The sequence below is a fragment of the Excalfactoria chinensis genome, chromosome Z, assembly GCF_039878825.1.
Source record: "Excalfactoria chinensis isolate bCotChi1 chromosome Z, bCotChi1.hap2, whole genome shotgun sequence".
Lineage (NCBI taxonomy): Eukaryota > Metazoa > Chordata > Aves > Galliformes > Phasianidae > Excalfactoria > Excalfactoria chinensis.
Genome location: NC_092857.1, coordinates 7,631,355 through 7,654,534, shown reverse-complemented (window position 1 = coordinate 7,654,534; position 23,180 = coordinate 7,631,355). Strand labels below are relative to the sequence as shown.

The 23,180-nt window shown below is 41.6% G+C and overlaps 1 protein-coding gene across 4 annotated transcripts in view; it reads right to left on the bottom strand.

Moving 5' to 3' along the window:
• DNAI1 (dynein axonemal intermediate chain 1) overlaps window positions 1-23,180 on the bottom strand; it is a 131,194-nt gene that overhangs the window by 76,313 nt on the left and 31,701 nt on the right. For all 4 annotated transcript variants that reach the window (XM_072359377.1, XM_072359375.1, XM_072359374.1 and 1 more), the window contains exons 10-12: window positions 22,886-22,970; window positions 21,915-22,032; window positions 20,173-20,216 (exon numbers count right to left, since the gene is read on the bottom strand). In XM_072359377.1, coding sequence (XP_072215478.1) covers window positions 20,173-20,216; window positions 21,915-22,032; window positions 22,886-22,970 — 247 coding nt within the window. The remainder of the gene's footprint in view (window positions 1-20,172; window positions 20,217-21,914; window positions 22,033-22,885; window positions 22,971-23,180) is intronic.

Sequence of the window (23,180 nt, the reverse complement as noted above, 5' to 3'; positions counted from 1 at the left end):
TCCCTTCTCAAGAAAGAAAATGTTTTGAGAATTCCTTGATTTGTAGCTCAGGGTCAGAAAGCCTGGCCTTTTCTATTCCACAGCTCACCGGTGTTACAGGCATATCCTGTTTTGAACCCTATGACTTGTTTTTGGCTGCACGTGCACTCTTCACTTGAAAGTCTTGAGATATAGGGAAGCCAAATCATTTTATAGTTTGAATGCATAATAATGTGAAGTGATTAAGAAGTCACACCTAACTCCTTATTGGACTTGTCTGTCTCGCCACTATTAATTCTCACTCTGCTTATCTTGGTTGGATGGAGGAGTTCTTTCATACCTGGCATTTCTCTTCATTAAGTTACTTAAAACTGAACGTAAGTCAGCGTTCAGCATGTATTTGATAACTTTCTCAGTCTCAAGTAAAAAAAAGTTGATTTATTTTCACCAGATTGGCACAGAGATCAGCAAAGAGCTGGGTTTTGCCATACCAGCCAGAAGTGCTGCCTTCAGAGCTGCAAAGAGAAAGCTGCTTCTCAGTTATGTGGAGAATTGTAGAACATAAAGAAATTTTCCAGTGATGTGGAGTTGCCCACGTGGGCAGGACTTGTGCTCAGGTCAGACAAAATTCACGTTCAGCCTGGATTTCAACTGGATATGTCGTTCTCTTTCCACCTTTAAAGCAACTTCTCTACCTCTTGAAAGAGCTTGGGGCTCTTTCTGAGCTAACTGCTGCTTTTTATGCATTCTTTGAAAAGCACTGGCTCCAGAACCAAATGTGGTATTCCAGTATCAGTCTTACTAATGCTTAAATCATCTCTCTGCTGTCACTCAGGCTTCCCTGTTTGCACTCCAAGATCATGTCCACCCTCCTTGCCAAAGTCTCACACTGGAAACACAAATTTATTGCTTGTCCACAAAAGCCTACTTTTATTTATTTATTTATTTATTTTTGGAGCTGCTGCTTTCCAAGATGTGGCGCTCCTCCTTGTTTAGAGAGGTATAATGTTATATTTGGATGCATTAAAATGCATTTGGTTTGAGTAACTCCCGTTGACCACAAAATTAATCACTGACAGCCCTGTTCCCAGCATTTGCATCTCCACCTGTCTTTTCATCAGTCACACATTCCTTCTGTTGTGACTTTGTGTTTCCATCTTGAAGACCAACAAAAATAAAGCCTAGCTCCAGGGCCACCACTGATCTCAACAACATCCCCTCCAAGATGCTGTCTGAGCTGATAACTCCACCAGTATTTATTTTCTGCCATCTGTCAGTGGAAATTGAATCCTGCTGCTAAGACCACCTGTGCTGGGCTGAGCTCAGTGAGCATTTCCCAGCTCCAGGGATAAGCAGATGCCCTCTGGTCAGCAGCAAGCACTGCAGGCTTGAGGCAGTCCCCTCAGTCCAGCGCTGGCAAATTGCAGACCACTTTGGTTTGTGCTGATTCAGATGCTGGAATGTCACATTTAGTATTCTGCCCGACACCTTCCACCAACTGCTGGACTAACTCCTGGTACTCCTGATCAAGTTAATGTTATTAGTTGTGGCTCTGTTTGGAAAGCGCAGAACTTGCAGTTCCGATTGGAGGGAGACAAAAAACTGGATTTTAAAGTCTTTTGGAAATTTTAGAAAAGACAAAATTGACAGGCAACAAGGCAGGCTGTAATTTACACATGACCTGAGGCCATGCCACAGTTGTAATTACTGCTATGGGCTCCACACATGTCAGAATCAAGACACAAGACTCCAGAAACCCAGACTGATAGATACAAACAGCCGGTATGGAAACAAGCTGTCATGCATGTTTGCATCTTACTCTAAAACACAGTCCAGCAAAGAAATACAAGAGACACTGCAGTCAACTGGTACAACAAAAAATAGAGATTTGGAAACACCTGTGCAAACAAGTGCAAGTAAGGCAACGTTTGTTGCTGCATGCTACAGGAGTGTCTCAGAGGCAGACAAGAACAACAGAAAACAGGATGAAAAGATACCGTGCCTTCCTGAAAGCAGCAGGAGTATTTGACTTGCAGCTCAGCACTCCTCTGGTTCACATGAAGGAGAGCAGGTGAGCAGTGGAAAGAAAAGAAGTACATAACTGAGCTGAATTCACAGAGCTATAAGTAGTGCCAGACTTTTCTCATACTGATCAGAAAGAGCTTTGCATTATAGGTTTAGCAGATTTGGTTTTGCAATGTAAACAGTGCAGCCTATTGTTGTGAATGCTAACATACACGCTGAAGACACTCAAATAAAAGGGAGAATGACTCCACACAATGAAGAGTAGCAACTGGGAGATTTGTATTCCAGACCAGCTAACGTTGTCTGGGCTCTTTCTTCTCCATACTTCTCATAGACTACTAGGATATACACTACAGAAGAGAGAAGAAAAGGATGACTGATGGGGGCTATGTAATATCTATCAGTAATGTCAAGAGCAACACTCCTGCTGTTTACAGGAATATATTCATGACCCTCAGACAGACAGGTTACCAGTCTCACATAACACATAGCTCCTCAGAAGCCAGGTAGTGAAGGACATTCCAAACCCCAAAACTCAACAGGACACTCATCTCTGCAGAGCACTCCAGAGCTGGGAAGTCAGACCAGTGCCGAACCAGCTGGCACACAGCTGGCAGCCACTGGCACAACCGACTCTACTCTTGCTCCTGCCTTTCTTGTTTTGGTCAGCTTAAGCTGCAGACTTTATAGTGTTTTATTATTTAATGCATGAGGCTCTACATCCTCTAACTCTGTTTTGAAAAAAAAATGGGCATATTATATGGCGTTCGCAACTCACTAAATATTTAAGAGTGCCATCAAGTGGCGAAGAGCTTGTTAGCGGCAGGAGGCTTTGAGGAGGCACACATCATTCAGAAGTCCCCTGGATCACACAACAAACAGACCTCTACAAATGTTCCGCTTTTCGATAATCACACCAGGCTGCTGTTACTGCAAACAAGCCAGGCTGCTGGCAGATCAGTACTCCTGGCCTGATGGGCAATGAGGGGGGTGCACACACTGCAGGAGATGCTGATGTGTTCTATAATTAAAGGACAGACACGTTAAGAGTTTTATGACGGTGCTGCAGCCCCTTGAAAGCAGACAGATGCCTGATGAGACAGACGTGTGCAGCCTAGACCTCAGAGGTGGCAATTAGAAATGATATCACAGCTCAGAGAAATTTCCTGAAGGCATTTGGCAGAAGTCTTAGGTTTCACTGAGGAGCACAGAAGCGGCAGAGATGTCTGCACAGGTCAACCTGTTTTGAAAAGGCAGGCACTTTCAGTAACAGCTAATATGAGAGCAGCCATTATGGCTCAGACACCTGTCCCTGTCCTATTTTCAGCAGCAGCTGACATCAGATACTTAGAAAAGTGTATAAAAACAAGGCACTGATGAAGTGATATTTTTCCAGAATCCTGTCTAAATCCTTATTAATTTGTCATTAGGCATCCCTCAGGTCTCCAAAGGTCCTCCTCCCACTGTCCTGTGCAGAAAACAGCAACTGTTGATTAATTCTGGACAGCATCTTTCAGCATTCCTGTTTGTACATGGCTGGAATATCAGTTCTTCTCACATTAACTTATTTCTTTTTGGCTTGCTTTTATTTTTAGTGCATGAAATATGGTACATCTCAAGCAGATCTGTGAAGAATTTAATTGGTGATTAGTGTACGCGTATGAGTGTTTTTTAAGAAGCACTAAATGTAGATTTCTGAGCAAAACAATTCGTTTTCTGAAAAACTGAGTTAAAATAAAAGTAACTTCTACGCCTGTCAGTCTTGAATAAAGTCAGCCTGTGGTGTAAATGGCAACAAATCAACAGCTTTCAATCCTTTGATCAGGTAACAAAAGACAGGGAAAAAAGAAAGTTATAGCAAGGGGAGGATCTTTCAGAGTGAAATTTCTGAACAGCAATCACTTGTTATAAGAGAATGGAACGGGCAAAAGGGCCCACATAAAGAAAGCATCAAACACCTGTGCAAACCATGAGCCAACTTTTAGTTCACGTTCAGATATGATGGGAATAAGGTGAGAAAAAAGACAAAAACATATAACCACTGAATAGCTGAGGTTGGAAGGAAGCATCCAGTCTATGCTTAAAGCAGGGCCAACTACAGCCAACAACCCATGTGGCATCCACAGTACTAGTACCTTGAGAATCTACTGTACTGGATTCTTTTTTATGTAGTCACCGAATAATAAGAACAGGTGATACTGTCCCTCTACAAATATCTCCTATGCAGTGCTGCAAAACAGCTCATCAGGCACCATGTGCTGAGAGGAGCTGGCAAATGCTAATAGATCCCATTTGGAAGCAGATCTCCAGTCATTTCTCTTATACCCTTAGGAATCTGATGAGATGAATTCAGGGCTGAACAAGTTGGCAACAGCATGTTGAGCTATACCTGCAGTCTGTCTTATATGGAAGGTGAGACTCCAACAGCAATTCATTCCTAAAACTTAACTATGACCTGAATCCACTGTAATACTGTTAAAAAAAAATAAGGATGTTCTGTGCACAAAGTAAACCTCCAGTTCTCCACACAGGGAATTCATGTTGTTCCTGTCTTATAGCTGGCAAAACAGAAGTGCAAAGAAATCACCAAAGAAACAACTGAAAACTGGTTACGTGTTTTGCAGATTAGATTTCTCCCTGATACAGGGCTGTAAACATCTCTGAATAAATCTCTTTCCTACCTTCTCTAGTTGACTTCATGAAACAATATCCTAAAACTCATTTTATCATCTCTCATCTATATCACTGCAAAGTGATATCCTTGAGGACAAAACGTGGCATTCATTTAAACGGGGGGGGGGGGGAAGAAAATGCAGAGATTTTTACTCTATTCTAAAACCTCAGAATTTGGTCTGTACTTATTTTTCAGTGGCCTTTTTTTTTTTAAGTGTTCCCGATGGAATCATGGCATAAGGTGGTCTATGATACGAGTCAGTGGAGGTTAAAATCCAGATATTCCTGGGTATGTTCTGATGGTTTAGCAGCCTGCCAAACACTATAAGGCAAGAAGTTAAGAATCGAGAACTATGACTTAATTCCCTACCTTGCAGATCAGTACAGATAAAAGTTATACTGAACAATGCATATTTTTGTTGTGGAGTGGCAAAACCAAAAGGCTGCTGAAGAACAGTTTCAATGTCTCTCAGGTTTCAGCTCTAATGAAAACATTACATTAGACAGATTTCCTTCAGGTTTTTACTGATTCCCACTGTTGAAAAATGATCATCTTTCATCTCCAGAACAAAAGACAGAAAAGCCTTAGAAGAATAAGCCTTTAATGGAGCACTATGCAATTTCTTTGTACCATTCTGCCCTACAAATAATGACAAGCTATCTAAACTCAGGAGCTTACAAAGTAACTTACGTATCACTAGAATTAATGATGGAACGAGTCCTATGCAGATGTGTAAATTCTAAGGCCAGAAGAGATGGTTGTGATGAAATAATTCAGCACATGTCCCTATGCTTAATTACTTCCGCTATTAAAAAAATCAATTCATTTCCAGTTTTCTGAGATCTCTGAATTCCATTTGCTAGGTTCCATCCTAGATGAAAAAGCAAGATAAAAAGAGTTCTGTTCTGTAAGACATCTCCTCCCTTTCCCTTCAAGTAACTAATAGATAATAAGAAAATCACTATTTAGTTAGCTTACTCTTTAATAACTAAGCTAACTAAGCTGAGTTGTGTAAGTATTTCACTGTATGGTAGTTTCCAAATGTAAGTCATACTGCGGCTCTCTGAAGTTTTTTTGAGTGTCCATAGTGAGGCCTGAATTGTTCATAGCTGGATGCAACATTTCAGAAAGGTCCCACCAGCATCATATGCTGACTTCAGTACCTCCTCCCTCCTGCTGGTCTCTGGACAGTGAAAGCATTCCTCGTCCTGTGTCAGAGCCCCTGGGGTGAACTTCTGCCGCTGTCTCACAAGTTTTCTATTTTCAGACTGTACATCAAGGCAGAAGAATATTTTCAAGTCCAGTTTCATGACAGACACAACACAATCCAAATATGGGCTGCTCATCTATTTCTCTCTGCCACCTCTTCTTACCCCTTGTTGTTCTAACTCTGTGACCCTGTGCTTGCTGATCTGCATGAAAACCACTCATTTTGAATGGCATCGTCATCTTAGAGCACAGATGGTGATATCACATGCATATAACACTCAGTCTATGCAATTAGCAGGTTTTAAATGAAATCAAAAGAAGACTCAGTTTTCAAAGCTGCCTTGTGACAGCTCGTGAGCTAGATAGTAGCCAGTGATGATGGACAGCTGAGTGAGTTTTCTGCTCTCTGCAGGAGCAGAAAATGGTTTGGACTAGTTAGGAGCTCTCCAAAACGCATGCACGGTGATGGGGTACTGGCCCAGAGCAGCAGCACTCAACGTTGAATAACCTCTCTGAAAAACAAGACTCCAGAGACACTTCTCCCTCAGTGGGAATTATAGGAATAGAGACTTTTGCTGCCAGGGCCACCCTATGGGATCTGAGATTGATGCAGCTATGGATACATGCTGTCTTCTGCATGTCTCTTGGCATGCAGGATTGGCTTTTTCATCAGTAAGAATGTAGACAGGGTTGCTCGGCCTCATCTGGGAAGACATGGACTATCAAGGCAGAAAGAACTGAAGTATCAGAACAATAAAGACTATTTACACATCTAAAACAGACAGGCAGAGATCCTGCTCCCTCTGCAACCCCCGGGCACCACCCAGAAGCCCTCAGATCCACGGGCTTTGAAGTAAGTCTGAACAAACTAACTGCAGCACAAGGCAGAAAGGCAAAGGCAACTAGAAATTAGCTCTTGTAGGAGAAGTGCAGCGCAGGTTACCTGGCCCATGGCTATTCCTATTTCAGCCTTTCTCACAAATAATGTTTGGCCTGGAGGAGATTGAGATCTTCCTGTTTGTTTCTTTATATTTTGTAATGGCTAGGTGTCACAGCTGGAGCAGAATGTGCTTCAAACAAACAGCAGAGAGCTGACCTCCGGTGATGGGAGCAGAGGTGCAGAAAGAAAACAGCAAGGAAGCCACACACTGTCAGGCTCCTGAGTGCTGCTCCACAGTCTGTGCAGTTCTCTAGTAAGATTCACTCACTGTTCCCTCAGATAAATGAATAAAACCAGTTGGCGAATGAAAGCAACATGTAGCAAGAGGCTACAGTGCTTGGCAGGACTATTGTTGATTTCATTTCTGTGCTTTCATATCAATTCTTCCTCCACAAAGCATCTAATCAGCCGATGCTGAGCAGCATAAAATTAATGGTTTCGTTCAGAGAGCTGCCTCATGATGCCAGACAGCATGGTGAGACTGTTTGTAAATATTTGATTAGAAAAGGCAAGCAAATTTGGCATGAAAACATGTAAAAATTAATGCTGTTCCACTCTCTGAGAGGGATGTTTATAATACAGAGAGGTATGTCAGATAACATTAACATATGCGGTACGACACCAAATCCCTTCACCGGTGTCTCTGTTCTTACAAAGCCAGCAGATCCATAGATCCAGCCTGTGAACAGCTGATAAACAGATGTTTGTACACGTCCTCAGCCCACTCTTTACTGAGTGGAAAAGGGAACAGGGCTCCAGGTAGCAATGCTTCTTTGGCACTTAAGAGTCCTTGAAAAGTCCCCAATCAGGGGCAAAGCACACTGTTGGTCATTAACTCAGGCAAGTCTCTCTGAGTGTCTTCATGCAGTAGAATCCTGTTTTGGGGAGGTGTCCCATTGCAGGACTCTCTCTTCAAGCAGACGGAGAACAGATAGGACACAGTCTGTGAAAAACTTCGAGACCCTCAGCATACACACCCACACAAGGAATAAAAGGGTCCCTGTTGCCATATGAAGACATATCCAATAGGACATGTTGCCATTCCACCTATCTGAAGCAAGAAATCCTCCACCTAGTTTCCAGCCCAAGCTCTGAATTACTTCTGAATTTCAGGTTTGGAGATACAACAACCCACATGGCAAGGAGTATCAAGTCTCTCCTATTCAACACAACAGGGAATGTCACAACCACAGAAAATACTGGTCAGTTGTGCTCATCACCCCTATTGACAGTCAGCCTTTGTTGCCCAGTTATCTCAGTCATTATATGCGACTTTCAGATTTCCTGCTCTGAAGCTGTTTACCCAAACAGACAGCAATTTTGTTTTCCAGTTCAGCCGGAGGTGACGCTTTTTTCCTTCCTTTTAGCTAAATCTGCAGTTACATAAATACATAAATGTGTTAAGTAGGAGAAAAAATACATTATGAATCGTTCAAACGCCATCCAGATAGGCTTGGAGAAAGCTGAGGATTCAAGAAATAATACAGTTCAAATTGGGAAGACAGTAGCTCGTTAAAATGTGAATCAGCTGGTGGCCAACATAGAACACGGTCCCGACTGACTGTCATTTGTAAATTAATGGAGATTCCTTTTCTGTGGCTCCTACTTTGAGAGTTAACTGAAGACATTCATACACTGTAGCAGAACTCAAGGAAGAGCATTACAGCCTTAGTATTCAGGCAGGGACTACAGACTGTCAGCGGTAAAACCATATGCAAGAAATGATAAGAATTTGTTTCAAGTAAGAAAAGGAAATTGCAGTTTTCAGGGCATGCTGTGAAGTCTGGAAGAGCTACAAACTGTCAGAGATTCTGCAGTACAACAGGCATATAGGAAGAAGCTAAGCTCCGGTGCCTTTAAAGTATGGAAGATCCCAGTGGGGCTTGAGATTTGGCTGAAAGTCTTGAAAACCTTTTGCAAATCAGAAAATACAGCTCAGACACTCCTTTGCAAAACTTAACTCATCCTTCTCGCTGGGAAGTCAAATTCAGAAAATTTCATTAAAAATCGTAGTTCAGCCATAGTAGCAATCAAACAGATAAGAAAGCATAACATTAAAGAAAGCAAATGAACAGCAAGGAGTACCAATCTAGCGAAGATGGGTCAGACCACAACTCACCTGAGATTTCTTAATTGTATTCCAAGGATCAGAGTCCAGCTGCAAGTCAGTCTCACAAAACACATAAAATGGTTGTAACTCATCGGATCTGCACAGCCACAACTGGAGCTTTTGTCAAAAGTCCATTAACTTGGGAACCAATGTCTCCATGTTCATGATGGGCATCTTATGGACAAGAGCTACAGTAGGGCTGCAAACTCCCACTGTATCACAAGTGCTGCAGAGGCAGGAGATTTTTTTCCAAGCCTCAGCCTCATTATTTAAACACAAGTTCCACTTTGTTTCAGAATGAAATGTTCTTAGCCAGCCTTCATGCCAATAAGGGAAGGCTTCAAAACACCAAACATATTCTACCCTGAAATCACAGGAGGCAAATAAAAAGAAGTCAGGTCTTATCATTTGTAATCATCTCCTGATTTTAAGAGCCTGCCTTTTGTGATCTCTGAATAATCAGACTTGGCAATACCGTACCACCCTCAGGATAAATTCTCCTGGCTGCCAAAGAAATTTTCCTTATTCCCTGAAAAATAAATTCCCAGTGCTTATTAGTATTGCCTTTTTCACTTGTAGCTCTTCCATTTTTCTCACTTTCACATGTCAAACAGCCTTTTGCTGAAGACTTCATAAATCTGTACCCTGCACTCAAAATGACTTAAAATACATTGCTTTTATCAAATAAAAATACACTTTACTGTCCTCACAACTTTAAGGGCAGCTGTTAAGAGAGACAACTGTTAGTTATTATACTTGACAAATTACTACACAAAAACAGACCTTTTCCTCTATAGTGGTTTGTAAAAACAGCATTTACAGATATGGTCTTGCTCTACTATGGCACGCATCAAGGGGCAGATAAAGCTGCAGAGAGAAGCTAAACAGAGGAATTTTTGTTTACTTTTTGAAATGTTTTCAATCTGAGAGTTTTCTGCACTATAATAACACTGCATGGTTTGTTAGCAGGCATGCTGCTCATGCTGGTACATACAGCAGTGCTGTATAATCCACATTTTCTGTTACAGACTCTTCTGCAGCACTCACCATATTGTCAAGATAAGCTCAAGAAAGAAAGCAGTAATAGTGGCATTTTGGTTAATGACCCGTCCGTTCGGCCAGTCTAGTCCTAGTTACAGTTACACCACTGTTAATGATGCCTTTGCAGAAGGCTGACCACAAGCTTTGCTGACCACAAGTTCTGTGGGCCTCATGGTTTGTGCTTTTTTTTTCCCCAGTTTGAGTTAGATAAAAGACAGATAATTTCCTCTCAGTGCTCTGATATGAAAGCACCGTCAAAGTGTAATCTAACACAACAAACTGATTGGAGTAGCATGTTCAAGGGTACTTAAGCATTAGAGCTGAAAAACATCAAATTAATTGCTAGCTGGTACATCCCCTGCATCTCAGCCACGCACTGATGTGCTCATTAGGAATTCCTGTAATACCTTCCACATCACAGGACTGAAATGGGGATGTTCTCTATAGCTTATAAAAAAACAAGAAACCCACAAAGATAATCCCACTCTTTTGCCCCAAGGAACTGCCTGCAGAACTACAGACTCCACACAAGGTTTCAGCAATAAGGTGTCTCTTTAGCATGAAAGACTTTGAATACAACTGAAGAATGCACATCACCTGACCACATCTACGGCAGCAATAGCTAACATCAAAAAAATCATGGAGTTCTGTACAAATGATTTACATGACTGTGGAATTTATCTACATCTGCACCTAACTACTAACGCTGCTTCCTGTAGCCACAAAAGATTAACAATAGCTCTGTCTTCCTATCAAAGACTTGGAAATTTTTGAGCTGATTAACCACAGTAAACTATGCATATTAAGCACTGAATAAATCTGATCAAGCCAGTGGTTATCCTTATCCATGTGGCTGGTTTCACAACTGCAGTTGCATCTGAGAAGGAACAATTGGAGAAATCTCTCAGGTCACTGAATCCAGAGCCTAGAGCATTCCAAACTCTCCCTTAAATGATTCTATGTTTCTGCACTGGCTCCTATGCCTCCTTGCAATTTATCATCTGTGAGACACTTACAGAGCAGCACGGAACATAAACAAAGCAATTCATTTAGCCTTTTATTCTACAGAGGCTCTGGAATTCCTCTGAAGAGAGTGACATATAATTCTGGCTTATTGACAGTGATACAGGTTGGTAAAAAAAGGATTTTACAACATTCCCATCCTTTGTGCATTTACACATTTGTGAACCTCCACTGCAAAGCCTTAATGAAATACATAAATAAAGATTGAGTCTTCATACTTTTGCTACTTTTTTTCTCTCTGATAGAACTAGGAAAGGATTAAGAAATCTCCTTTGTGGCCTATATGACGATTTTGGCAAGGCAAAATAAAGCAAGACTAAAACCAAGTCCTTCAAACTATAAAGTTAGTACAGAAAAAAGTATCTGGCACAAGTAAAAACATTTTGGCTGAGTAACATGGGTTTTTGTTTTACTTAGATTTTACTTTGCTATTTATCTATCTAAGTGTGAGTTATTAGGGGAACAGAGTAGGTGTCGGGGTTGGGTACAGGAGTCATGGGATGTCCCCTCAGGAATGGGAAGCCAGTATCCATCATGGTAACACAGCCTTGGCAACCCTTGAACAGCGATGCTGCTGAGGGTGGTCTGGGCCACCAAAGCCAGTAGTGCCCAGGGACCTGGTAATATCTTTGTTGCTTACAACAGTGTGAGTAATAGACTTGATTCTAGGTGGTGCTGTGGAAAAGTCAAACTATAAATGCCTTTTGTCTTATAGAGACGAGGCATAAGAACATCTGTATTTCAGAAAAAAAGCATCTTTGAAATACATGCAGTGTATAATGACATATTTAAGAGTGTATAGAGCTGTTCTGCTTGTCCTCATCATCTGTTGATCATCTCTTGCCAAGCATAGGGGTCTCCCAGTGTAGAAGGGATGACAGTCTTTTAGCTGATTTCTGTTATGAGAGCATCACTTTAATTAACGTCAGTTAACATCAATGGCAAAGACGGTTAAACAATTTCAACCCAGTTTCTGTTATGCAGTGCTACAAGACCACTCCCACAGTGACTTAAATGTAGCTGTTTTCAGAGACAAAGCTAAAAGAAAAGGAGAGTCAGTCTGGCTTTATCAACCAGGTAAGACTATGTCATACAAATGTTTCATCTCCTGTGGACTAAAATGCATTAATTGAACTAACTGGGCTAGACAGACAGGTAAGTGGATAGAAGTTAATGACCTGCAATGCACCAGAGACACAACAGGATGGCTGAGCAGTTCCTTTGATCCTCAGACTCTAAAAAAATCTCTTAAAATGTCATTTTCCCCAAATGCATCAATAGAGCCCTTTATTATTTAACGCTTAGCAAAATGCTACAGCAAAAGACTACATTATGATTTAACTTAAACAAAACAAAAGGTCGAGACAAGAAAAAAGTTAGGCAAAGCTAAGAGTATTTAAATTACAAATAATTAAGACGGCAACTGAAATTAATTTTTCACATGATTCACTTACCATATTGTACTTAGAAGGTTATATTTACTGAGTTGACGGGTATATAGCTAACATCAATTCAACACTCACAGAGCGTGTAGATGTGGTAAGAGATATTTGGTATTTAGAAAACAGATCTAAAAGTGTTGCAATTTTCAGTGTAATTATGCATAATTGACCACAATTAGGTATCTCAATAAACAGGATGTGCAATGGCTTAAGTTTCCAGCATCAGTTTGATGGGGGAGGATTTTTAAAGACCTCCAGACCACGGAGGAGGATACAGATGTTTTTCCAGTGAACTTCAAGGTCTCTGACATGAGACAGTGCTGATAACAGCCTCTGCAAAGGCTGAAAGACTGAATAAATCAGGCTCCTGAAGAACAAAATACATTAATAACTTCAGATTTTTCTACATTAATTCTTGTTCTAAATAAAAAAAAAAAAAAAAATTGCTTGCTTGGAGTCAAATATTACACCTTTAAAATTTCCACATTTAAAAATTCCCAGAGATTGGGAATTCACTGCAACAAAACTAATTCATCTCAATTATCCATCCGCTACTAAAACCCACATTTTGTCTGGCCTAAATTTACACAGCTCCAGCTTCTCTTTGATCTCGTTACACCATTTGTCTGGGAGATTAAAGAGCCTTTTGTTACATGATCTGTCTGCCCAATACAGGGAGTTAACAGACCAGGATCCAACCTACTAACAAGCTTTCCTTTGACAAGCTGAACAAACCAAGCTCCTTCATTTCTTTTGCCAGGTCAGTCCTCCTTAGATGATTCCTTCATTCTTTCTTGCGCACTTTCTATTTTGTCACTCCTTCTCCCTGGCAATTCAAAACCAAAAGCATGCCTTTCTAGGGGGATCTTTAAGCACTAAGTGAAAAAAGGCTCTTTGAAACTCAGAGTTCCTATGCAAAATCTCTCCTCCTGTGCCAGAGGTCACCATTTTAAAATACCACAGCTCCTCAAGGTAGGACTGCCTCCATAGAGATTATGCCTCGAATTTCTTCATGCCTATGCTTGGACACTATAAAACAAACTGACTTCCTGTGCTCTCCTACCAAGAGATTTAAATAATCTTCAGTCTGATTATTCCATTTCTCACCACCTCTCAGATATTTCTCTTCCAGCCACTCCGCCCCAAGCCTATAGCGCTGCCTGGGGTTATTGTAGCCAAGTGCAGGACACAGTATTTGGTCTTGTTGAACCTCATCCCGTTGGCTTCAGCCCAGCTATCCAGCCTGTCCAGATCCCTCTATAGGGCCCTGCTACCCCCAGGCAGATCCACACTCCCAGCCAATTTAGTGTCATCTGCGAACTTACTGAGGGCGCACTCAATGCCCTCATCCAGGTCATCAATAACGATACTGAAGAGGACAGGCCCCAGCACCGACCCCTGGGGAACACCACTTGTGAATGGTCACCAGCAGGATTTAACTCCCTTCACCACCACTCTCTGAGCCCGGCACTCCAGCCAGCTCCTTGCCCAGCTAAGAGTGTACCCATCCAAGCCACGGGCTGCCAGCTTCTGCAGAATACTGTGGGAAACAGTGTCAGAGTCTAGTAGTAGTGCTAGGTAGTAGTAGTGCTAGGTCTAGGTAGACCACATCAACAGCCTTTCCCTCATCCACCAGATTGGTCACTAGATCATAGAAGGAGATCAGGTTGGTCACCCAGGACCTGCCCTTCATGAACCCATGCTGGCTATGCCTGATCCCCCAGCCATCCCGCACATGCCGCATGATCTCCCTCAGGACAATCTTCTCCATAACACTGGCACTGAGGTCAGGCTAACAGGCCTGTAGTTCCCCAGATCCTCCTCACAACCTTTCTTGTAAATGGGAGTTGCATTGGCAAGGCTCCAGTCTTCTGGGACCTCACCAGTCAACAAGGAGCGCTGATAGATGACGGAAAGTGGCTCAGCTATCACCTCTACCAGTTCCCTCAGCACTCTCCAGTGAATCTCATCCAGCCCCACAGACTTGTGGCAGTCCAGCTGGAGTAGTAAGTCTCTGCCCATTTCTTCCAGAATCATGGGGGGTTTAGTCTGCTCCCAAGCCGAGACTACCAGGTCAGAGTGCAGAGTACCCTGAGGATAATTGGTCTGACTTTTAAAGAGAGACGTAAAGAAGGCATTCAGAACCTCCACCTTTTCCTTATCCTCAGTGGTCAAAGCTCTTTGGTCATTCATCAGAATCTACCAAGTTTAATAGCTGCTAGTTATGCAAATCCAGTACAGCTATCTTCCACAAGCTATATTACTGTCTTTCACCGTGCCATGGCAGCGAGAAAAATTATCAGTGAACACCTAGTACAACTTCTAGCACAACCTGCCCTCAAACCCACAGCTTGTACTGTCAAATTGAGTTTTCAGACTTGCGGAATTATCCTTGTCCAACATATGCTTCTGTCCTTGTCCCTTGGATTGCTTTCAACCTTGCCACTACATTGCATGCTAGGTTGGACCAAGCTTAGTCCTCAAACTCATATTTTATATAAAAATACCACCTTGTATTTAGATGGACTAAAAGCTTTCTGAAATATTTTACAGTCCCACTTTCTGTGACTTTCTAATGTATCTGAGAATTTCAGAGAGATGGGCTTCCTACGTTTTTGATACTTTTAATACCGTAATTGGACTGAGACCTTAGAGAAAACTTCAATTTTCATCTACATTTCAAGATCAGATAAAGCATTGCAGTATTATAATAAGCAGTTAAAACAAATTAATGATCACAGATGTTATCTAAATGCAGTAAGATTCTTTCAATGTGAGGATCCCAGTCCTCCTTCTAAATTGCCTTCTCTATTACCAAGGTCCCCAGACCTATGGAGAGGGTAAATGTCCTGTCAAAGCTGCCATCCCCGGTGAAGTAATTGGTGATGAACTGGTAACTGATGAAATAATTGTGCTGACAAGAATATCTCTGTATATTCCCCTGGCATTCTGTTAAGTACATCATAACTCTTGATTTAAATCTTACACAATATGGAATTAATAGAGCAAGTACTAGACGGATTAAAACCTGGTTTGCTGTCAGGGCCTAAAGCAGAGCTGTAAACAGAAATGAATAGAGATGCTTTCTATTGCAGATTTATGGGTATCATTTCTAGTTCTGCACTGCTTGGTATTTTTATTGTAATCTGTGTAATGATGTAAACCATCTGCTGGCACAGAAACGATGTAAAAGGCAGCTACTTTTTTGGTATGCACTGATCCCCGATTGATACCACTGCAAGTGTCCTCTTGTGAATGAAGGTTACATCAAGGACAGAAGGCTACAATTCGGGAAGCAAAAACTCAGAGACTGATGCCAGTCATTGTTGACAGCCATTACCATTGCCGTGAGCTGTGATTACACAATGGCTTGGTCTAGAACTGTGAGGACCATCAGGGGAGGTGAAACTCTGCTTCTGAATGAAAAACACATGAGATAAACTAGGTTCAGTATGTCTGATTATGGTGTTTGCGCTCACGAAGAATGTGGGATGCTGAGGTGAAGGTGCAGCACTTTGCTATTAAAGACACCCAGCCCATTTTTCTTCTCCCTGTTATCTCTGAAGAACATTGAGTATGTCCTAAATGGGGACATTGTGTCCCCCATGTCCTTACTGCAATGTCTACCCAACAGTTTCAGACAGTGTGAGCAGAACATGAAAGATGTCCATGTTCATTGGACTGTGCATTTGAGAAAACGAAAAATACAAGACTTTAGGTATGCCCTTCTCCCTGTGACACAACATCGTAGAAGAGCACAATAAGAACTGGTCTGTTGTCTCAGTGTTCAACCATAAATCCTCAGCATCACAAATCTCAAGGATATCTATTACCAAACAGTTATTCCTCTTGCCAGAATTTTACAACAATTAAATTCCATCATAAAGGTACAACAACTTTTATTTTAGGTGCAGTCACACCAGCAAAAGCACTCTGCATTAGCACTGTTCATCCTGAATTTACAGAGGGCAAATTGTGCTCACGCTAGGCCCCATTATGCAGTCATTTCACAGTGAAGAACTGAAGATTAGACAGCTATAACAGATTCTTCTGTGTTCTGGGGGTGAACCTGTACTCCTCATGCATCCTTGTAACTGGCAAGTTACACCCGCAGAGCGCAAAGGTAGAGCAGGGGAAAGTACATTACCCAGACAGATACTGTTTTTTTCTTTCTTGTCTCACGTGCAGGTGAGAGCTGCTCATAGAGAGCCATCTCTGAATGCTGTCAGAAGCACACTTGCTTCTTAAACATGAATTTAGGTGATTGCTAAGGCCTGGGCTTGTTGTGCTCCCATGAGCAAGGCAAAGCACAAGCCCAGCACCCACCACAGCCCTCTGAAACCCACACTGCAGGCTGTCAGTTTAGCCAGAAATCCAGCAATCTCATTTATGCAGAAACAAAACCAGAAAGACAGCTCCTCCTGATGGGAATAACAATTAATTCTAGCCAAGCAGCAAAGATCCTGAATTGTAAATTGCAGTGACAGTATTCCCTTGTTCAGAGGAGACTGTCACATGCCAAAGAAATACCATTAGCATCAGAAACCTCATCCAAATAAATTACTGATGAAACCTGCAACAATAGGATACAAAAGCAAGAGACAAGCTAGGATGCTATTTGTAAAGAATTCACCATGATGGAGTGAAATGGACCCATGCAAAACAAGGGATCTTTTGTTTCAAAAAGTATACTTTGGGCAGCAGGACAAATGTATTGCTTGTACCCTGGCAGCACCGCCAAATGCATGCTGCACAAAAGAGTGGTGAGGTAATTATGCTCAACACAGACCCAAAGAGCTGAGTTCTATTTGTGGCTCTAGCACAGTCCCCATGTGACAACAGGACCATTTTCCCTGGCCAGGATTCATCCCCCTTCTGCACCTGGGTGGCAGAGCAGTGGGAAAGCCCTGCCTAATTCCTGCACTCTGAGCATGGGGGCTGTGAGCACAGTAAGATTCCACTCTGCTGGACAAGGTGAAGAATATCCTGAGCACTTCTTGCTGCGCTTTCTTTTGCAAAGACTAATCCTAATCTGTTTTTTAGGATTCCTGCTGCCTGCTGGATTAAAGAAATTGTCATGCTAATTCAGGTTTCTCAACAAACTAACAGGAATGTTTCCTGGGCTTGGACGGAGTGAACTTCAAGAGAAAAAATGTTATTTTAAAGAAAAATCAAATGTTAGAATATTGCACACAGAATGTAATCTTAACCAGTGCAAATGAAGACAACCCATCTGGTTTTGCTATCAGAACACAGAGAAACACAAGAGAAAGACTATTGGGGTCCACACCAAAGGCCCCTGTAGCCAAGTGTCTGCTCTCCAAGAGTGCTGAGTAATCACAGCAAAAGTTGTTCTACTACCTCATTTTCAGAGTTTCTTGGAATTTGCAATTATGAACTTACTGAATCAGATGATCTGTTCTTGGCAATGTCCAGCAGCAAAGTGCCCCTCTGTGAATTGATCCTTTGACCCCACGTCTATCTTTGTCCTCCAAAGCATGGAGGATGGGAAGAAAAGGTTCACAGTTTTGTCACGTATCATCTTATGCTATTTTAAATTTGCATTAGTCCAGCAGCTCAGTAATTTCATACACTCTCCCTCATCCTTGAGTGACAGGCAATAGTGAATATTTTACCCTTTTTCACTTTTGCTGCTCAGGATTCTATAGACCCATATCAAATTCCCTCTCCCTTGGCCTGTTTTAAGAGAACTTGTCTGTTCATGCTGGCTGATATAGAAGTCATCATATACATCTCTGCTCATCTTTGGTGCCTTTTTCTAGACATGTTCCCATCTCCCCGCAGCCAAACACATACTTCCTCAGAGTTCACAACCAGAACTGCACACAGTAATTGAGATGTCACTGTATTACAGATCTTGTCTTGTTTTTAGTTTTCTATTGTTGTTTCTACTACTGCTTTATATATAGTTTTCAATTTTTCTTCTACTGTATCTAGACGTTTTATTTTTATTTATTTCTTTCCTGAATAACAACCATTTTCCTTGAGCCCGTGCTGAGCTTCTTATTCCACATGACTTAATTTCCCAACAGTGAATCTCATTAGACATTTTATCATAACTGAGATCCTTTAGCATCCATTCAAAATAGGTGTTCCCTAAAAATAAACACCAAGCAATCTGATTTGTTAGTACAGAATACTCAGAACAGACTCTAATGTTTTCTTGCTGAAGAACACTAGCAAAAAAGTATATCTGCAGTTTGCAAGTAAATACAGAGCAACTGAAACAGCAGGTGGGCAAAGCCAAGGACCAGACTCTGGCTCCCTGTCCTCCACTCTCAGTCACCCACAAAGAATTCCCAGGGTTGAAATGCTTAGGTTAATAAATTCAGTGACTAATCCTGCTATTTGCAGTTCTCAAACACTGTTTACCTGTAGCCCTGTGGCAGGTTTTCATTTCAAGCCAGATGGAGGACTATTAATGCTCTATAGGGGAATCAGCTTTTACTTCAAAAAGTAAGTTCTAATACTCAGACGAGAGTTCAACTGTCCTTCTAGAAAGAATGGAGAAATTGCCTGGGTCAGCAAACCCATTCCTTCTCACAAATTACAAGAACCATTCTGTAGTCTATCCTCTTCTGGAAGCACAGAGAAAGCTCTGCTGCCTTTGCAATGTTGTTCTTTTCTCTAACCCTTTCTGCTTCATTTCAGAGTGAAAGGTAAGACAGGTAGACATGAGGTTCACAAACAGCATAAAAAGGGTGAGAAAGATGTCCATAGCAGCTCATAATAATTTTGTATCTAATCCCAGACACTACATAAGGAAAAATGCCTTCCTTTTCACAGTATTATGGGCTGGCATGTCCTAATGGAGAGCTTACCTCTACAGACATCTCTGGAAGATGTTTCCCACCAAGAGGACAATATGTTTATACTTAGAGAGGTCTCTCATGATTAGCTTCTGGTGAAACAGAACAGACCTGGTCTTTAAGCATTTAGAAGGGCAGGGACAGGGAAATGACAATCATAGTCCATCAGATGAGATTAAAGGGATTAAGTGGTGCCTCTGGGGGCAAGTCCTTGACCAAAGGGAGAATCAGCACTACCATATGCCAAAAATCCTGGATAATGCTGTCTATGCCTATGCGTTTCTGAATGTTCATCTCATGGAATGTAAAGGAATAATTCCTATCTTGAATTCAGTCTCAGTTCACATATCATAGAATTATAGAATTACCCAGGTTGGAAAATACCTTGAAGATCATCAAGTCCAGCCACAGCCTAACCAGTACCCTAACTCTTACAACCCTCTGCTAAATCATATTCCTGAGCACCACATCCAAATGGTTCTTAAACACATCCAGGGATGGCGATTCAACCACCTCCCTGGGGAGCCTATTCCAGTACCTAACCACCCTTTCTGTAAATAAGTGTTTCCTAATATCCAACCTAAACTTGCCCTGGCGCAACTTGAGGCCATTTCCGCTCGTCCTGGCACTTGTCACCAGTGAGAAGAGACCTGCCCCACTCTCACTGTAAGAACCTTTCAGGTACTGGAAGAGAGCGATAAGGTCTCCCCTCAGCCTCCTTTAATTTATTATTAATTTAATATATTGAGTCCTTTAATAATTTATTATTAATTTAATATATTAAATTGAGAACTTCCTACAAGATGTAGTCCGTGCCCCGCAATGTGATATGTTTGAACCTCAATGCACCAGCTTAATATTTTAAATCTGTCAATGTCACTTTTGTATTTGTTACTTACAAGAGCCATACCCCACTGCAAACAGGTCCTTGTACTTTGGATTCCTGAAATGAGAAAATTCATGTAAGAAAGCATTTATAATTAACTTCATAATTCAAGAGGAATGCACAGTGTTTCACATTTTAATATCGTGGCCCATTCTCACAGGACCACATACACTGTAAGGGCTAGACCCTTTTGAATATATATACCAGTAAAGCTCATGTATGAGTAATTCTTCTGGACGCAAGATGCACAAGATAAATATAACATCTGAAGACCACAGCAGTAGGTGAAAAGGATAAAAAGGGCACAGACCTATATATGATGCCAATCTCCAGCATTTCTTGGTTTATGTACATAATGATTATGTAAAGTTTACTTTTGAAGATGAAGTCTTTGAAGAAAGGAGAAAGGCAGGAATGTGCTGGCTTCCATCTTTCAGAAGCCAGAATAAAGGAGTTTGTAACTCACCGAAGAATAACACTCAGTAAGTTTACTTTCACCATCACTAAATAATAATGGATGATTCAAGAAACAGGTGTCAGTTCAAAATTTCATCACCACAGCTCAGGAAAGGAAATTCCCTTCTGATTCAGTTAGTTGTCAGTCTTGTAAAAGCACACTGACTGAGTAATTAGCTATTATACCTTCAAAAGTCCCTTTATCTGAAAACCATCTGCTGTTAAAACTTCTGCTCCGTGTGGACAGTTCAGTACTGCTGCTGTCCATAAACTCTTGAAATGAATGGATGTGAAACTTACCTAATGAGTGTTCCCCTAACTATTCTGAACTGCTAAAATGAAAATATTTCTCCTTTTTCACTTGGGTAAATACCCAGACATCCTAACGCTATTGCTCCTGTTTTATCCTCTAAAAGCACCATCACTGGCAGCAATGTGAGAATAAAAATTAAATTAGAAAAGCTTGTTACATAAAGCAATTTGGGGTCATTCTTCCAACTTCTGGAGACAGGAATAATAACAACACAAATGACATGTAAAAGATGCCTTTTCCCCAATTTTACATCTCATTTTAGTATTATTTTGTAATTCTCACACAACAAGCTCCTCAACATTCTATTTAAGTATAAATCTTGCAATGGCCTGAAAGGATGAAAGACAGCAATCCTGCTGTCTCACTATGGATCCTCTTTGCCAAGACATAGATGTATCACACGGCTCCACCATCAAGAGGAGGTACAAGAGCACAGGGCAGGAGCTATGTAAGTCTCACACAACTGCATGAACAAGCCAGTGCAAGTGCCAGGATCAGGTATGTTGAAAAGTAATGGATTCATTCAGGTTGATGAGAAGTTTTTTCATGACAATGACTGTGAGCTGATTTGAAAGTATGAATGATAGTTTTCAGAGTTTGGGCTGCTCACATTTCTTCTCCTCTTCTCCTTCCTTGGGCTTGTCTGGATTGATTCTTACAGCATATTATCCAAAGATATGTCCCATCTCACCTTTCCCAAGAAAGGACACTTATTTGCCCTGCTAGCTGCACTCGCTTTGCTCTAGCACTGTCCCACACCTGTTGTGTCCTCACCCCTTGCTGATGTCCCAGCCTTGATACATTCAGCCTCACACGAGGTGCTTCCAATCCAGAAGTGCGTGGCATGTTTAGATGCTGTCAAAGAAGATGACTGTAATTACTCAAAAAAGTGCTTCCACAGAAACCAGCGCTGCCCTGTAAGGTGGCACAACAATTGACTCCACTCTCTGCGAAACTGAGAGCAAGTTTGCATTAAGGAGACTTACCAGGAGATGGCAGTAACTGCAAGTCTCTTGGTTTTGTCATACTGGAACTTCCAGAGCGGGAGGAGCGTTCCCTTGTGGTCCCGGTATTCATCGGAGGCATCCTCGAAATATTTAAAATCTAAAACCAAAATCAAACAATAAGTCTCGTGGAAAAAGTCTGAAATATTTAACCATGATGGAGTACTAGATAAGCTTTAAAAGAATCTCTGTCATTCTCACAGTTTCGATACAACACAGTTATTAGTATAAAATCTGTCTCGATCTCACTCCAAAACAACACTTAAGTCCTGCAGTTTACCAAGCACCAAGTCCTCACACAAAAGGCTGATGGCCTGAAGGAGACAAAGAACGAATAAGAAAGCAGCACTGAGTGCAAGAGTTAGCCTCAAGTCATTCTCAGAGCTAGATGCAGCCTTTCAAGAGGGAGCTGAGCAAAGATACGAAAAGCCTTGCAAAATCAGTGCTACATATGTCAGTGATCTCCAGAGGTCCCTTTTAAATCCTATGATTCTGTGTTTGTGTGAGGATTGCTCTGCACTGGCTGCTTTGCCACCAAGACCTGCATCAAGGAGGGAACTACCTGCTGAGGAAAGACGCCTACCAGACCTGCCGGCCCAGCCTGCACAGAGCAGAGCTGATGTGCATGTCTTTTGAACAACTCAGCTTGCTGTCCTGTTTGCCTGGTGTGAGCCAGCAGGTTGCTAGCCCTGCTCATTTTAGCTCTATTTGTCTAACACTCAGCATTGGAGACACCAGCATGCCATAAGGCAACAAACCAGTTTTCATAGTCTGTGCTCCAATCTTCCACTGCTAATCACTGACATGGTATCTTTTGCCAAAATCCCTGCCTGCTTCTTTAACTACGATCCAGCTTTCCCAGAGGACCTGTTGTGAATCCTGCTACAGTTATGGCCACTCATCTGCAGGAGTTCTATTTTGAGAGCAAACATCATCTCCCAATAGGGCCATACCTTGTGCAATGTCATCAAATATATTCTGATTCACCATCCGCTCCATTATTTTGGCTGCCCTGGATATCTTGGTTATATCATCGCTCTGTTCAAAAGATAAACAAATAAGAGAAAATGTATATCCTACAGGTTACAAGTCCTACAGATCTTCTGCGATGGAAAAAGCTTGAGTCTTTCCATCTTGAATACAGGATAAATTGAAGCTCCTCATACTGCCACCTAATAATGAGGGCACTTGAATTAAGGCAACAAACCTGTATTAAGTTCAGCAAGGTGCCACTCACCCCTAACTTCA